General features: G+C 44.4%; 1 protein-coding gene across 2 annotated transcripts in view; it reads left to right on the top strand.

The window, feature by feature from the left end:
* Positions 1 to 2765: 2765 nt before the first annotated feature.
* The window catches only part of LOC140455244 (proline-rich transmembrane protein 1-like), a 41502-nt gene continuing 26155 nt past the window's right edge, over positions 2766 to 18112 (top strand). The window contains exon 1 of one of the 2 annotated variants that reach the window (XM_072549969.1): positions 2766 to 3167. In XM_072549969.1, coding sequence (XP_072406070.1) covers positions 3149 to 3167 — 19 coding nt within the window. In that variant the 5' untranslated portion in view covers positions 2766 to 3148. Of the gene's footprint in view, positions 3168 to 10082; positions 10106 to 18112 lie in introns of those variants that run through there. The other variant, XM_072549970.1, reaches the window with a different exon arrangement.

Below are 18112 nucleotides of genomic sequence, written 5' to 3'. Positions count from 1 at the left end.
TAGCTTATCTCTCCATGCTTCAGGCTCACTGCCTTTATTCCTGATGAAGGGCTTTTGCCCGAAACGTCGATTTCGCTGCTCGTTGGATGCTGCCTGAACTGCTGTGCTCTTCCAGCACCACTAATCCAGTGCAGGTATCTGAAACTGTGGGAAACAATTCTGCAGATATGGGGGTCACCCTTTACGTGCACATCCTGTCCCTCAGAATTCCCGTTAACAATTTGCCCACCACCTGCATCAGGCTCACTGGTCTATAGAACATAGACCAATACAGCACAGAACAGGCCCTTTGGCCCTCGATGTTGCGCTGACCTGTGAACTATTCTAAGCTCATTCCCCTACACTATCTCATCATCATCCATGTGCTTATCCAGGGATTGTTTAAATCTCCCTAATGTGGCTGAGTTAACTACATTGGCAGGTAGGGCATTCCACACCCTTACCATTCTCTGAGTAAAGAACCTGCCTCTGACATCTGTCTTAAATCTATCATTCCTCAATTTGTAGTTATGCTCCCTATACAAGCTGATTTCGCTGTCTACCGTATCTAATCCTCTGATCATCTTGTATGTCTCTATCAAATCCCCTCTTAGCCTTTTTCATTCCAATGACAACAGACCCAAGTCTCTCAGCCTTTCCTCATAAGACCTTCCCTCCAGACTAGGCAACATCCTGATAAATTTTAGTTCCATGGCTTTTTCTTACCACCTTTCTTAAAAAGTGGGCAGTACATTAGCCAACTTCCAGTCTTCTGGCATCTGACCTGTGACTATTGATGATACAAATATGTCAGCAAGTGACCCAGCAATCACTTCCCTAGTTTCCTACAGAGTTCTAGGGTACATCTGATCAGGTCCTGGGGATTTAATCCACTATTATGCATTTTAAGACATCCAGCAACTCCTCCTCTGTAATATTGACATTTTCAAGACGTTACCATCTATTTCCCTACATTTTATATTTTCCACATCTTTTTCCACAGTAAACACTGATGCAAAATCCACAAAGAGAGTTCCCATTGCATTCCTTTCATCAGCCTTCTCTGTTACTTCATTTTAAAAAGTACATTTTGATCAGTTGAGCACTATCTGCATTTGACAAAGCTGTGTTGTCTCTCTCCATAATTAATTCAGATCTCTTCAAACGCCCCTTGATATCTTCCCTGATGATTGATTTTGAAGCCTTAACTGGCCTGCAATTGCCAGGACCATTATTGTACCTTTTCTTGAATAAGGATGCCAAATTTGCCATTCTCCGATCATCTGGCACTCCCCCATTTCCAGGGAAGGTTGATAGATTGAAGTAAGCTCTTCTGCTGAACTGTCCCTTCTTTCAATGACCTGCAATGCAAGTCATCTGTATCTGGTAACTTATTGACATAATGAATTAACAGAATTACCCCCCACCAACCTAACCCCCACTCCCGGCACCTTCCCCTGCAACCGCAAGAAATGCAAAACTTGCGCCCACACCTCCCCCCTTACTTCCCTCCAAGGTCCCAAGGGATCCTTCCATATCCGCCATAAATTCACCTGCACCTCCACACACATCGTTTATTGCATCCGCTGCACCCGATGTGGCCTCCTCTATGTTGGGGAGACGAGCCGCCTACTTGCGGAATGTTTCAGAGAACACCTCTGGGACACCCAGACCAACCAACCCAACCACCCCGTGGCTCAACACTTCCAGTCCCCCTCCCACTCCACCAAGGGCATGCAGGTCCTTGGACTCCTCCATCGCCAGACCATAGCAACACGACGGCTGGAGGAAGAGAGCCTCATTTTCCTCCTAGGAACCCTCCTACCACAAGGGATGAACTCAGATTTCTCCAGTTTCCTCATTTCCCCTCCCCCCCACCTTGTCTCAGTCCCAACCCTCGAACTCAGCACCGCCTTCCTAACCTGCAATCTTCTTCCTGACCTCTCTGCCCCCACCCCACTCCGGCCTATCACCCTCACCTTAACCTCCTTCCACCTATTGCATTTCCAACGCCCCTCCCCCAAGTCCCTCTTCCCTACCTTTTATCTTAGCTTGCTTGGCACACCCTCCTCATTCCTGAAGAAGGGCTCATGCCCGAAATGTTGATTCTCCTGCTCCTTGGATGCTGCCTGACCTGCTGCGCATTTCCAGCAACATATTTTCAGCTCTGATCTCCAGCATCTGCAGTCCTCACTTTCTCCTAGTATGAGACCAATTCCAGTTTTCACATTTCCTCTACTCTTGCCTCTGAAATATCCTCCATTTCAGCCTCTTGATCATCCCTAATTTTAATCACTTCATCATTGATGGTCCTTCACTGAGGTCTGGTTCTCTTTGCTAAATCTCTCCTTTCTCTCATTAAGACACTGATGAAAAGTATCTCCTTGTCCACGTTTTTGGTCATTTGTCCTCACTATAAGTGCTTCTGTGAATTGTTTTGCCACATTAAAAGTCAGAATGTGAATACATATTGCTGCTGCTAGCATGTTAACTGCATAAACCATTGTGCTGACATCACTCCCCAAGGCTAGATTAGGCAATAGATCAGGGATATTCACTGGAATAATCTCCAATAACCAGGATTAGTAATTATCAGTGCATTAGCATGGCTAACCGATCTAGCTTTGTGTCTGTCCCGAAGAAGAGTCAAATTGGACTTCTAACTCTGCTTCTCTCCCCACAGATCCTGTCATGACCTCCTTTCTGTCTTTATTTGAAATCTCCAGCACCCGCAGTATTTTGCTCAGCGTCCTGAAGGGACGCTCATTCTGCAGCCACACGGCTTATCCCAATAGTGGGACCTGCTTTCAATTCCACGCTGGAGCTGCAAAGGAGTTCCAGTGGGCAGCCCCCGCTGGGTCACCACCAGAAAGCCGAACGACCCCCTCCGCTCTGATTGACACAGTGACTGAGCAATCCGTGAGGGACATCCGCCGGAGAGGGCGTATCGTTCTGCCGTTAATACCAATAAGCAGCCTCCAAGAGGTAGAGAAGGCGGAACCAGAGATGCATTGAAAGAGCAACTCTGCACAGGTCCAACTGCTGGGGGATGTTAATGCAAAAGCAGCCTATCTTGCTGGTTTAATTTGATTATTGTTTTCCTTTGCCTCTGTTTCAATAAATGTGAGGCTTCCGGTAGTTTTACTTTAGTTTAATTTTAACACAGACCATGGCTACTGAGAAAGCAGGTAAAATTGTTTTCCCTTATCCGAGTGACGCTGATTGTGTTGCAAACCCCAAGTATTTATTTTCGCGTGTTAGCGGAGCGTGGAGATGTTGTGCTGGATTGTCAGTGGGAGCCTCCTGACGTATAGCAGTATATTTTTTTTTAATGAGACCAATCCGTCAGAGCAACACGATGTGAGCAACCGCTCATAGCGTTAATGTTTTGGCGTTATTGTGAGTCTGCCTGCGTTCTGGGATCAAACAGGGCAGGCCGGAACTGAATGGGTGCAAAGCGTGTGGCATGTGCCTTTCCTGCTTTCTCCCCCTCCCTTTCACTGTTTCATTGCCATTATCCCCAGTAATGGCCCAGCTGGAAGCTGTGCATTGACCCAGTGCCTGATGGTGCACGGTACGAATCCTGAGGCTCCCAGAATTAACAGTTCTCTCAAACACCCCCATCTCCCTTTACCAGCGAAGGGATAGACAGCAAGGCTATTATTCCTCCCCTCAACTTTAATCCGTTCTTAATTTGTTCCGTTTCCAATGAAGCTTTAATCTCCCGCCCATTGAAAACGGGCCACAGAATACTTGTGGTGAAACGGGCAGTCATCCCCGATGTAAAACAAGGACGTTCCATCTGGCGACAAACATCATAACTGCAGTAAGGTGTAGAGTTTAAAAGCAGGGTGCTGGGAGGGAGGGGGGGGAAGGAATGAGATTCACTTGTCGCCACGATCTCCCTCTCTGTCCTGGTGATGTTCGCGGTGTAAATCGGGAGACTCTGCGTGTATGTGTGAGCGTGTGTGCTTAAAGAGATTATTGAAATGTAATGTCGCACGCCAGATATCTGCATTTTGTTGCAGTCATGCAGAAACGCGCCAGAAGCTCCACTCTGTCTGACGTGAGGGTATATACAGGGTCAATGTGAGTGGCAGCACTCCGCACAGATGATTGGCTCACTGGAAGGAAGAACCGTGCAAGAGGAAAAGAGATTATGAGCTGGAGGCAAACTTTAGTCAGTTACAGGAAGGGAGATATGTTGCAGGTGGAGAGGGAGGGAGAGAGAGAGATGCGCTTTTAGATACAAAAAGAAGCATATTGCAGAGAGATATTTTACTTACAGATAGATATGCTGCAGGGAAGGTAAATAGAGAGAGACTAGATACAAATTGAGTACACTGCATAGAGAGAAATTGCAGATAGACTACACTACATAGAGAGAAAGAGAGAGAGACTTGATACAGATCGAGATACACTGCATAGAGCCAGATTACATGCAAGTGCACTGCAAAAAGAGAGGGAGGGAGAGGGAGAGGGAGAGAGGAGATAGAGATTGAGATGCATTGCGTAGAGCCAGACTAGATAGATACACTGCAGGGAGAGAGAGAGAAAGATTGGATACAGATAGAGATACACAAAGCATAGAGAGAGAGAGAGAGAGACTTTAGATATAAATCTAGATACACTGCATACTGAGAGAGAGATATTAGACCCAGTTAGAGGGACACTGCATAGAGAGAGAGAGAGAGAGAGCAGATTCAAATAGAGATAAACTACACAGAGAGAGAAAGGGACAGACTACTTTTTTTTTGTTTCAGCGCAGTACAGGCCCTTTGGCCCTCAATGTTGCGCCGCCCTGTCATACTAATCTGAAGCTACACTATTCCATGTACGTACATATGCCTGTCCAATGATGACTTATATGCACTTAAACTTGGTGAATCTACTACCGATGCAGGCAAAGCATTCCATACCCTTACTAATCTCTGAGTAAAGAAACTGACATCTGTCTTATGCCTATCTCCCCTCACTTTAAAGTTGTGTCCCCTCGTGTTTGCTGTCCCCATACTTGGAAAAAGGCTCTCCCTGTCCACCCTATCTAACCCTCTGATTATCTTATATGTCTCTATTTAATCACCTCTCAACCTTCTTCTCTCTAACGAGAACAGCCTCAAGGCTCTCAGCCTTTCCTCGTAAAACATTTCTTCCATACCAGGCCAAATCCTAGTAAATCTCCTCTGCACCCTTTCCAAAGCTTCCACATCCTTCTTATAATGCGGTGACCAGAACTGTACACAATACTCCAAGTGTGGCCGAACCAGAGCTTTGTACAGCTGCAGCATAACCTCATGGTTCCGGAACTCAATTCCTCTATTAATCAAGGCCAAAACACTGTATGTCTTCTTAACAACCCTGTCAATCTGGGTGGCAACTTTCAGGGATCTGTGTATATGGACACCGAGATCTCTCTGCTCGTCTGCACTTCCAAGAATCCTACCATTAGCCCAGTACTTTGCATTCTGATTACTCCGGCCAAAGTGTATCACCTCACACTTGTCCACATTAAACTCCATTTGCCACCTCTCAGCCCAGCTCTGCATCCTATCTATGTCTCTCTGCAACCTACTACATCCTTTGTCACTATCCACAACTCCACCAACCTTAGTGTCATCTACAAATTTACAACCCACCCTCTAAGCCCTCATCCAGGTCATTTATACCCAACACCGACCCTTGTGGTACGCCGCTAGTAACTGGACACCAAGATGAACATGTTCCATCAACTAAACCCTCTGTTTTCTTTCAGCAAGCCAATTACTGATCCAAACTGCTATGTCTCCCACAATCCCATTTCTCTGCATTTTGTATAATAGCCTACTGTGGGGAACCTTATTGAATGCCTTGCTGAAATCCATATGCACCACATCAACCGGTTTACTGTCATCTTCCTGTTCGGTCACTTTGTCAAAAAACTCAATAAGATTCGTTTGGCACGACCTACCCTTCACAAAAATGTGCTGACTGTCCCTGATCAGATTATTCTTTTCTAGATGGTTATATATCCTATCTCTTATAACCTTTTCCGACACTTTGCCAACAACTGAAGTGAGACTCACTGGTCTGTAATTACCAGGGTTGTCTCTACTACCCTTTTTGAGCAAGGGAACCACATTTGCTATCCTCCAGTCCTCAGGCACTATTCCTGTAGACAATGATGATTTGAAGTTCAATGCCAAAGGCTCAGCAATCTCTTCCCTTGCTTCCCAGAGGATCCTAGGATAGATCCCACCTGGCCCAGGGGACTTGCCTGTTTTCACACTCTGCAGTATTTCTAATACCTCTTCCTTGTGAACCTCAATCTCCTCTAGTCTAGATGCAAGTATCTCTGTATCTTCTTCGCCAACATTTTCATTTTCTATAGTGAACACTGTTGAAAAATATTTATTTAGTGCTTCCCCTATCTCCTCTGACTCCACACACAACTTCCCACTATTATCCTTGATTGGCCCTAATTTAACTCTCGTCATTCTTTTATTCCTGACATACCTATGGAAAGCCTTAGAGTTAACCCTGATCCTATCCGCCAACAACTTCTCATGTCCCCTCCTGGCTCTTCTGAGCTCTCTTTTTAGGTCTTTCCTGAGTTCCTTGTAACCTTCAGGGCCCTAACTGAGTTTTCACATTTTGTCCTAACATAAGCCTTCTTCTCCTTGACCAGGGATTCTACTTCCTTAGCAAACCACGGCTCACGCGTTCTATATCTTCCTCCCTGCCTGACAGGTACATACTTATCGAGGGTACACAGTAGCTTTTCCTTGAATAAGATCCACATTTTTAATGTGCTCATCCCCTGCAGTTTCCTTCCCCATTCTACGCTTCCTAAATTTTTCCTAATTGCAACTTCTCCCAGTTGTAACTTTTGCTCGGTCGAGGTAGAGATAGTCTGCATAGAGGGAGACCTTGGATGGAGATATACAGCAAAGAGAAGGAAAGTTAAGATCAATAAAGGTAGAAATATATGATAGAAACTTAGACTTTAGATACAGGTAAGACACATTGCACAGATAGGGAATTTATGTAGGTACAGGAAGAGTTTAGTAAGGTACAGATGGAGCTATACCGTAGATAGACAGACTGCAGATCCCTAAAAATGGGGATTCACTGCTGAATGACAGAATAATTTAGATTGATGTAGATAGAGATATTCTGCCAAAAACAGAAACTGAAGGACAGAAAGTTCACATACAGAGTGGGGCTGTATTGCAGAGAATGAGAGAGTTGGGATCTTGTGCTGTACGGGTCCCAGAGAATTGTCATCACGTTTTATGTCAGCCTGTTCTCCCTTGCCCGTGGAAGGCAAGAATCAGTGTGGAAAAGCATGTGTTAAGCAGAGAAAGAAATTTCAGATAAAAATTATATTACAGTCAAAAGGGAAATTTCTGCTTCATGTAGAATAAAGCCAAAGATAGAGACAATCTTGTGATGGTTGAGAAAATAGACAGAAGGACGAGAGGAAATTTCCAATGGATTAAGATTGATATTTGCTGCAGAAATAGAGAAAGGAATTTCAGTGGAAACAGATAGTCATTCAGAAATAGAGGCTGGATTTTCATATCAGAAACCAGCAATTTGAGTATGAAAATGTTCTGACTTGGCAGATTCTTTACTGTAGAAAGTAAAGTAATCTGTAGTCCCAATTTTCACGCAGTTCAATAGGGGAGGGGAGGGGTGTGTGTTGTGTTTTTGCTTCTTCATGTCACTTATTTGGTTATATTTTAGGTCCTCCAGCTTACACAGCTTCAAAACCCACCCAGTCTCCATGACAACTCATGTCACTTCCAAGTCATGCTTCCCGCCTGCACTATGTACAAAACCAGTGAACGCTGTGGTTAAAAAAAAGTTATTACCACTCTATAAAGTGTCAAAGAGAATTGTAAATATATTTTCTTTATCTTATGGAAATAAATATTAAATTACCAACAAAAGAGATTGCAGAGGAAGGGAAAAAATAGACTCAAAGCATCTTAAAGATGTCAATCAGGGATTTGTTGCGAGTGGTCACACTTTTTAAAAAAATCATCATGGGATGTGGGCCTCACTGGCTAGGCCAGCATTTATTGCCCAATCCTAAGTGGCAAGAAGGTATTACTATGAATCTGGAGTTGAAGGTAGGGCAGACCGGTAAGTGTGGCAGTTTCTTTCCATAAAGGTCATTAGTAAATGGTACGACATGTGGTGAACCCTTCTGTTAATTAAACCAAACACCCAGAAGAGCTCACCTTATCTCATAATCTGTTAAAATATGAGTGACAGAGACCTCCTAAATTCTACTATCTAAACAAAATAACATCACAGTGGCATGGTGGCTTGGTGGTTTGCACTTCTGCCTCACAGCGCCAGGGACACAGGTTTGATTCTAGCCTCTGGCGACTATCTGTGTGGAGTTTGCACATTCTCCCCGTGTCTGAGTGGGTTTCCTCTGGGTTTTCTAGTTTCCTCCTACAGTCCAAAGGTTAGGTGAATGCTAAATTGTCCATTGTTCAGGGGTGTGGAGATTAGGTGCTTTAGTTAGGGGTAAATATAAGGTAGAGGAATAAGTCTGGGTGGGTTTTTCTTCAGAGGGTCAGTATGGACTTGTTGGCTGAGGGGTCTGTTTCCACACTGTTGGGATTTTATGATCAGTTTATTTTTTAACTCTGAAAGTGAATATTAACCAACAAGTATTCACAACTCTAAGCCCCACTTTCTCCTAACTGCTTATTATCTGCCTCAAACTTTATAACAACATGATGTTCCAATAATACACTTACTAAAATCACATCATCTTAATTTGAAAAACCACACAGCTGCTGCCATTTTCTGTGACTTCACTCTTCCAGCTGCTGAATTCTCTGGGTTGTCTTCTTTCTTTTTATTGCGATTTTGTTTCAAATGAAAAGGTACCTTTGATAGATTGTTTCTTAATTTATTGTCTCTCTCGCAATGACAGTTGCTGTCTCTCCAATTTCAAAATGTTTGCATTTTTATACAAGGAGAAAGTGAGGACTTCAGATGCTGGAGATCAGGGTTGAGAGGGTGGTGCTGGAAAGCACAGCAGTTCAGGCAGCATCCGAGGAGCGGGAGTATCAAGCAGGACGGCCTGATGAAGCGCTTATGCCGGAAATATCAATTCGCCTGTTCCTCTGATGTTGCTTTGCCTGCTGTGCTTTTCTAGCATCACACTCTTGACTCTGCATTTTTGTACTCCCAATGTTGGATCATCTCATTAGTTCAATTTTGGCAAAACAATAAATTCAAACGTGATTGGGTTTTAGTATCCTGGGGCATAATTTAATTAAATTCAAATTGTTGTCAAAACAGCAACCAAAACTCAGGTATCCATTTCACAGCTAAATAATACATATTTTCAATTTTCCAGTACACTCTGAGACTGCCAACTAGTCATAAAAACAGGTGCTTGTAATCTCTCAGTTCAGAACAGCATTCGCTCTCTCTCGTAAAGGTACAGTACACGCCTTCAACTTCATAACACTGAACCCGATGGGTTTTTTCAGAAATCAAAAATGAGTTCATGGTCATCATTAGACTCTTAATCCAGATTTTATTTTATTGAATTCAAATTACACCATCTACCATGGTGGAATTTGAACCCAGATTCCCAGAACATTATCTGGGTCTCTGGAGTAGCAGTCCGGCAATAATAGCACAACGCCATCACCAGCATTTAATTTCCATCTCTCATTGCCCTTGAGAAGCTGCTGATGAGCTGCCTTCTTGAACCGCTGCAGTCTGTTTGGTGCAGTGACACCCACAGTGCTAGGAGTCAGTTCTAGGATTTTGACCCATTCACACTGAAGGAATGGTGATACGTTTCCAAATATATCAGGATGGTGTGTGGCTTGGAAGGGATCTTGCAGGTGATGGTGGTGTCCTTGTCCTTTTTAGGTGGTATTGGTTGTGAGTTGGAAAATGCTGTCATGTAGACAGTGCACGCTGCTGCTATTGAGCGTCGGTGGTGGAGCAAGTGAATGTGAATGTGGTGTCTTCAAGTGGGCTGCTTTGTTCTGGCTGATGTCAAGCTTTTTGACTGTTGTTACAGTTGCACCCATCCAAGCAAGTTCTCTATCACACTCCTGATTTGTGCCTTGTAGATGGTGGATAAGCTTTGAGGAGTCAGGAGGTGAGTTACTTGCTGTATATTGCTAACGTCTGGTCTGCTACTGTAGCCACAGTATTGAAATGGCAAGTCCATTTTAATTTCTGGTCAATAGCATACCAGGATGCTGACTGTGGGGGATTCAGCTAGGTAATGGTTCTGAATATCAAGGGGTGATGGCCAGAGCCTCTTTTTATTGAGATGCTAATTGCCTGCCATTTATGTGGCACAAATGTTACTTGTCGGCTCACAGCTGGGTGTTGTCCATATCCTGCTGGATTTGGAAAGTGCTATGAAGTTGGGCTTTAATGTTAACAGCAGTCGAATGAATATCACAAAGCCTTAGCAGCAGAGGGAACCTCTGCCTACCTGGCTGCATGACACCATCAACCTGGTGTCAAAGAAGATGGTTGGATAATGAATGAGCAGAAAACAGGCAATTTTGTTTTCTATTTATTCACAGGATATGGGCAGCACTGGCTAGGCCATTTATTACCCATCTCAGAGGGCAGTTAAGAGCCAACCCACGTTGTTGTGGGTCTGGAATCACATGTAGTCCAGACCAGGTAAGGATGGCAAATTCCTTCCCTGAAGGACATTAGTGAACCAGATGGGTTTTTCCAACAATTGACAATGGTCATCATTAGACTCTTCTAGATTTTTATTGAACTCAAATTCCACCATCTGCCAGGATGGGATTTGAGCCCATATCACCTTGGTCTGCGGATTGACAAGTCATTGCCTCCCCAATTGTGAAAAATAGTCGACATTGGTCAGGATAAATCTGCCATAAATCTCCCTGGGGTGGCTTGTGCCAAGACACAGTGGGGCAAGACCAATGTTTAAGGTCTTTCTGCCAAAGTGTAAGAAATTATAAGGATCTGTTAAGTTTCAAGAAACCCTCATTGGGAATGGAAATGTTAATAGTTTTCTTTAATGGTTAGAAAATGCCCTTTTGTTGCAGCTGGATGGGGAATGTCAAAATTCCACTGTACTTTCTGCAAGGTCTACATGATTTTGTGTTATACTTTTTTTTTAACGTCTGGATAATTTATGATTAATGTATATTTTTGAAATTGAAAAAAAAGGAATGGACAGTCATGGAAATTTCTAGCTGACGTTGAGTACCAATAGTAGTGTTATTTGGAGGTTGGGATTTTTGGAGAGGAGTAGGAGGAGTGTTTAACTCAGTGTTTAGTCCTAATTGTTTCATTCATCAGCCCTGAGCTCTCCTCAATTATTCATCATCAAGACCTGCCTACTGGAAGGAATGACACGGTCTTCATGTTTTCTGTTTACTATATACCCATGGCTCAGAGAAATCAGCACTCTAAAGAAATGGGTTAAATTTATAGAAATGGAGCACATAACTTTATTTTGTAATGAACTGAAGATGTAAAATCAGCATAAGACCGGAAAGGTATCATTTGTTGATTTGTTGTGTTATTTCACACATCAAACTTCCCAAATGAAATGAAATCATCTTTGACAATGCACACAGCCAATCTTCCACTGTGCCTCAGTTGCATATGCAAATTAGTTTAATTAGCATCATGTGCTGATATATCCGATCTAATGCAATAAAAATAATAATTTCCCATTTACCAATAAAAGTCCCAGAAAAGATTTCAAATCCACTACTCTTGTGACATTCAACATCATTGAATGTGGGACTAAATAGTGGAGATGAAATCATGGGCTTTCTGCATATTTCACAGAAAGTACCTTGCTTGCAATTCCATTTCTGACTTGGATAGAATTGTTGACTTGTAAATCACTGGAAGTTAATTTGATTTGTATCATGTTCATTGAAGAATGACCCTTTTAATTTTGGAGATATCGCTCATTCATCAGCAGTTCCTCACAGACAAGGATGACTCTCTTCCACTCAGGGTGAATCTGTACGGTTGCTGTACAGACCGATGCAGTTACCACGGGCTCTGGTACACTTGGGGAAGGTGGTGGTTACGTGAAGGAGTGCATGGGGCATTGGTGTGGTAGCTTTCGCGTTTTCCTGGATGCTCCTCCTCCACTTTGGACAGTCTTGGGCCAGTGATTCCCAGGTGATTGTGGGAATGCCGCACTTCCCCACTGAGACCTTGAAGGTATTCCTAAAGTATTCCTCTGTCCACTTGGGAATCGCCTGCCATTTCTGAGTGTGGGGAGTCTTGTGTCGGTCATGGGGCTCCTCACCGCTGATCAAGGTAGGGTCAGTGCCTTGTTGATGGGGATATTGGCCTGGTTGATGCATCTTTCTTCCTAGTGGATTCGCAGGCAGCGTTAGTGGTACCACTCCAGCACCTTGAGATATCTGCTGTAGATAGTCCATGTCTCAGAGCTATGTAGGGGGGTGGAAACCACCGCAGCTCTGTATACCATGAGCTCGGTGTCAGATTGTTTGTAAATTTATAAATGACTTGAATGTAGGAGTGCAGGATCAAATTTCAAAATTTGACAATATTACCAAACCATTTAGCTGTGACAAATTGTGAGCATTATAAAATCAACTGCAATGGTACATCGGCTGGAAAATGGGCAATTTAAGACAGGATAGTGTGAGACAGAAAATCAGGCAGAAAGATAGGGAGAGGAAATATCAATTTAACAGCAGAGATCTAAAGAGTGTGTAAGTGTAGAGGTGCTTTGGATTAATGCACAAGTCGCAGGATATATTGAGAGTGTGGTTAACAAAGCACATTAGGCTTAAGAATAATAAGAAGGTTATGCTGAAATGATATAAGAAATGGGTTTGCCACAATTAAAGTATTGTGTCCAGTTCTATTCTTCACATTTAAGGAAGCTTTGAATGTCCTTGAAAATGTCTTGAGATTTTGTTTATTCATTCATAGGGCTCTGCCGTCACTGACTGGGCCAGCATTAAGTGTCTACCCCAGTTTCCCCTTGAGAAGGTGGGGGTGAGCTGTCTTCTTGAACTGCTGCAGTCCATGTGCTGTAGGTAGACCCACAATACCCTTAGGGAGGGAATTCCAGGATTCTGACCCAGTGACAGTGAAGGAACGGCAATGTATTTTCAAGTCAGAATGGTGAGTGGCTTGGAGGGGAACTTGCAGCTGGTGGTGTCCCCATGCATCTGCTACGCTAGTCCTTCTAGATGGAAGTAATTGTGGGTTTGGAAGGTGCTGTCTGAGGATCTTTGGTGAATTTCTGCAGTGCATCCTGTAGATGGTACACACTGCTGCTACTGAGCATCGGTGGTGGGGGAGTGGATGTTTTTGGATTTGGTGCTAGTCAAGCGGGCTGCTTTGTCCTGGTTGGTGTCAAGATTCTTCAGTGTTGCTGGAACTGCATACATCCTGGCAAATTCCATCACATGCCTGACTTCTGCCTTCCAGATGGTGAACAAGCATTAGGGAGTCTGGAGGTGAAATATACGCTTGTAGTGTGCCTAGCCTCTGATCTGGTCTCGTAGCTACTGTATTTATATTGCTAGTCCAGTTCAGTTTCTGGTCAATAGTTACCCCCAGAGGGTTGATAGTGGGGGTTTCAGTGAAGGTGTTGCCATTGTCAGTCAATGGATGTTGGTTGTATTCTGTCTTATTGGAGATGGTTTTTGTGTGATGTGAATGTTGCTTATCACTTTTCAGCCCAAGCTTGAGTATTATTCAGATCTTGCTGTCCTTGGACATTGACATCTTCAGATTCTTCAGAATGGCTCTAGAGATGAGTTTTAGTGACTAAGACAAGGTGAATAAGCTGGGATTGTTCTCCTTGATGTAGAGCAGGTTGAGGCAGGATCTGACAGAGGTGTGCAAGATTATGACAAGTTTAGATAAAGTAGTCACAGAAAACCTGTTTCATTTGCTGGTGGTGTAAGGATTGGGAGGCAAAGGTTTAAGGTTTTAGATGTATGAGAAAATGTGAGGAAGAAGGTTCTTATGCAGAGGGGGTAATGACTTGAAAGTAGGATTTTGACAGAATCGGAGAAAATGAATGATGTCAAAAAGAAATTGGATGGGCACATGAGTGAAAGCTTATGCCAGGCTCTGGGCACAGGGAAGAGAACTCAGGGCACAGGGCCATAGAGAACCAAAGATTTAGTGGACTGAGAAGGATAAATTTGTTTCAGAATTTGTGTTCAGACATCCTTCTTTGCAGAAATGAGAATATTGAAGTGGATGTCAGAGGACATCCTGGAGACTTTATGTTATAGGATTGAAATGAGCTCTCATTCAATAACGCACACTTGATGCTCAACTCCACTGTCATTTTTCAAACTGAACATTGGAATAGACGGGTTGCCCATTTCAATCCCTTTGATTCCATACTGCTGGCGAACAAGGCTATATTTAAACTTGTTGGAATATCACATCTGATATTGCTGCTTGTGAGCACCTGCTGATTTATAAAATCATCCCTTAGACTTAAAGACAATAAGGGGATGTGAGTGACAGGGAGATCCTTAATCTGGAAGTGGAGTTATAGAGGCAGCAGGAGAGCCATTGGTCTGCTCTCTCATTGGAGCAAGACAACCGGTGGGTGAATTTAACTGGACAGTAAGTATGGCTCAGACAAGGTGAAGAAGGTAGGACCTCCATGGTGACCTCAGCTGATTTGGGAATTGCGCCCACACTGTTGGTGTAACTCAGGATTACAATCCAGCCATCCAAGCTAACCAACTCTCATTATACAGGTACATGTTAGGGAGATGATGTCCCAACAGGAACAGGTCATGCTAACAAACAGAAGAGGATGAGCTGCTCTGAGTAATCACTTACTGCTCTGGGATCGGTGATCCACCCGGACCAAACCTGTGCTGTACCGGGCAGGAAGATCTCTGAGAGTCTCGCACTCCTCAGGGATACGATCGCCTACGTGCAGGACAGGGGGGTGGACACCTGCCTCATCAGCCTTGACCAGGAGAAAGCCTTTGACAGGATATCGCATACATATATGAGGGATGTCCTCTCCAAAATGGGCTTTGGGGAGGGAATCGGAAATTGGATCAGACTGCTCTACACCAACATTGTCAGTGCAGTCTCAATCAATGGGTGGGAATCAGATAGCTTCCCTGTAAGATCTGGAGTCAGGCAGGGATGCCCCCTCTCACCCGCCTTGTTTGTGTGTTGCATAGAGCCATTTGCCGAATCCATCAGGAAGGATGCGAGCCTGAGAGGGGTGACTATTCCTGGCAGCGGGGGCCTGCAGGTTAAGGCCTCCCTGTACATGGATGACGTCGCTGTTTTCTGCTCGGATCCGCTGTCCGTGCACAGACTCGTGTGCATCTGCGACCAGTTCGAACGGGCCTCGGGGGCCAAGGTAAACCGAGGCAAGAGCGAGGCCATGCTCTTCGGGAACTGGGCCGACCAATCCTCTATCCCCTTCACCGTCAGGACTGACCACCTGAAGGTGCTGGGTATTTGGTTCGGGGGGGCTGGGGCGTGCGCCAAGACCTGGGAGGAGCGGATCAGGAAGATGAGACAGAAACTAGGCAGATGGGGGCAACGGTCGCTCTCCATCGCGGGAAAAAACCTGGTCATCAGGTGTGAGGTACTCTCAGTATTGCTATATGTGGCACAGGTCTGGCCGCCGCAGTCACCCGGGCCATCTTCCAATTCATTTGGAGATCAAAGATGGACCGGGTCCGAAGAGACTCTATGTACAAAGACCGGTGCAATGGGGGAAAAAACACGCCCAATGCCACCCTCACCCTGATGGCCACCTTTGTGTGTTGCTGCATCAAGCTGTGCGTGGATCCCCGGTACGCAAACACCAAGTGTCACTACGTACTGAGGTTCTACCTGTCCCCGGTGTTGCGAAGGATGGGCCTGGCCTCGCTGCCGCGGAACGCTCCGAGTAGTTGGACCGTTCCGTATCACCTGTCCATCGTGGAGAAATTTATGAGGAAAAACACCTTTGACCACAAGTCCATCAGGAAGTGGTCAGCACGTAGCGTCCTTGAGACCCTTCGGGAAAAGGAGAGGGCGGATCCTGTCGAGCGGTTCCCTGAGCAGACTGTCAAAGCCATTTGGCAGAATGCCTCATCGCCAGAACTTTCCAACAAGCACCAAGACGTGGCTTGGCTGGTGGTGAGAAGGGCTCTGCCTGTGAGATCCTTTATGCACGCCCGGACTCTCTGCCGCACCGCACGCTGCCCTCGAAGTGGCTGCGGGGGGGACGAGACTGTCACACACCTCCTTCTGGAATGTGCCTATGCAGAGGAAGTCTGGAGAGGAATGCAGTGGTGCTTGTCGAGGTTCGTCCCGAGCAGCGCCGTGACGCGGGACTCCGTGCTCTACGGCCTGTTCCCCGGGACTCACACCGAGACGAACATTAACTGCGCCTGGAGGATCATCAACTCGGTGAAGGACGCTCTCTGGGCGGTCCGAAACCTGTTGATCTTCCAGCTGAAGGAGTTGACCCCGACCGAGTGTTGCAGACTGGCACATTCCAAGGTCCAAGACTACGTGTTGAGGGACGCGCTGAAGCTTGGGGCAGCTGCCGCCAAGGCGCGGTGGGGAAAGACCACTGTGTAAGATCGGCCTGCCGAAAGAAGAACAGGGGGCCCATACAGACGTTTTTTTGGGCTCTGCTGATGCCTCAGCCAAATATATGTATATATACAAGATTGAAAAAATGCACAGGATTGTAAAGGACAAGAATAAAGTCGAATCTGTGTTTGTAAATATGGACATATGTATGGCATGATCCAATGTACAGACCATCAAATCATTTATGAATAAAGTATATTTTTGAAATAAAAAAAAAAAAATCACTTACTGCTCCTGTGTTTGTATTAGATTGTGGTCTAAATGTTCATCCTAAACAGAATGGGTGGTTTGAGAAAGGAATCATTATAAAGAACTCACTGCCTTTCAGTCCACATGTGTGCTTTGGATCACAGCGGTCACTGTTAGCTGTCTGGGTTGTACTCTTGTGTCTGAGTCAGAGAATAGTGATGCCACTTCAAAGAGTTAAAGCGAAGCTGGCACTCACAGTGCCATTTGGATGGAGTGCTGCACTGTTGGAAATACTGTTTTATAAGATGAGACATAAAATAGACAGTCCTGTCTTCCCTGTCAGCTGGATGTTTGATCCTGTGGTTTTATTATGAAGTTGAGCGAGTGAGTTTTCCCTTGTGCCCCACCTAATGGTCATCACCCAACCGACGTCACTAAATATAATTATTACCTTCTAGCTGTTGGTGGGAATACATTCAATTTGACTGATTCAGCTCCAGCAACTTGTAATTATCCAGCATCTTTTGAGAATACAAAATGTCACAGGCACTGGTTCTGATTAAAATTATGACAACACTGCAAAAGCACGGAATTGACACTGAAGACATTTGGCTGAAAAGTGTTTATAAATGTAAGTCCTTCCTTAGTTAAAGGTTATCTTCAGCTGCTTCCAATTTCAAAGGGACGTCAGGATAAGTGCTCAAAAATTAAAATACATTCACCTTGCTTAATAGTGTGATACGGACAGATTGTTTTATCAAACAAATGGTTCAGCTCTTCCTGTGAAGAACTTTGCCACTCTAACTATTCCACAAGTGGGTGAAAAAAACTAACGGCAAAATTTTACTGTTTGTTTTTGCTTTAAATAGGTTCCATTCACATTGAATAAAGGACTGAATTTAAATTCTCTTCACATTTTATCGTACACGGGCTGCAAAATGACATCTCTGGTTTTCCTATTTCTTCACTTCATATTATGGTGTCAATGGATAATGCTGAAAAAATTCCAGAGGTTACCGCAATTCTCAAACTCATTATGTTTGGTCCCAGGCAGTGAGTGTAGCAATGTGAAATCAATGGATACAGCCATACTTCATTCATCCAAGAAAATGCATTTTATAAATAAAAACCTTTCCGTAATCTCAGAAAGTCACAAAGCATGGCCACCTCTCTCGTGCAGTCACTGGTATAAGGTGGAAAATATGGCAGTCAGTATGTGCATAGCAAGCTCCCACAAACAACAACATTGCAACAGTCAGACAACCTTTTTTTTAAGTGATGCTGATTGATGGATAAGTATTGGTCAGGACCCTGGGGTGATCTTCCTTGCTCT

This window comes from Chiloscyllium punctatum, chromosome 30, assembly GCF_047496795.1.
Source record: "Chiloscyllium punctatum isolate Juve2018m chromosome 30, sChiPun1.3, whole genome shotgun sequence".
NCBI classification, from domain to species: Eukaryota; Metazoa; Chordata; class Chondrichthyes; order Orectolobiformes; family Hemiscylliidae; genus Chiloscyllium; species Chiloscyllium punctatum.
Note: the sequence above shows the minus strand (reverse complement) of the source record. Positions and strands in the feature narration are given on the sequence as shown.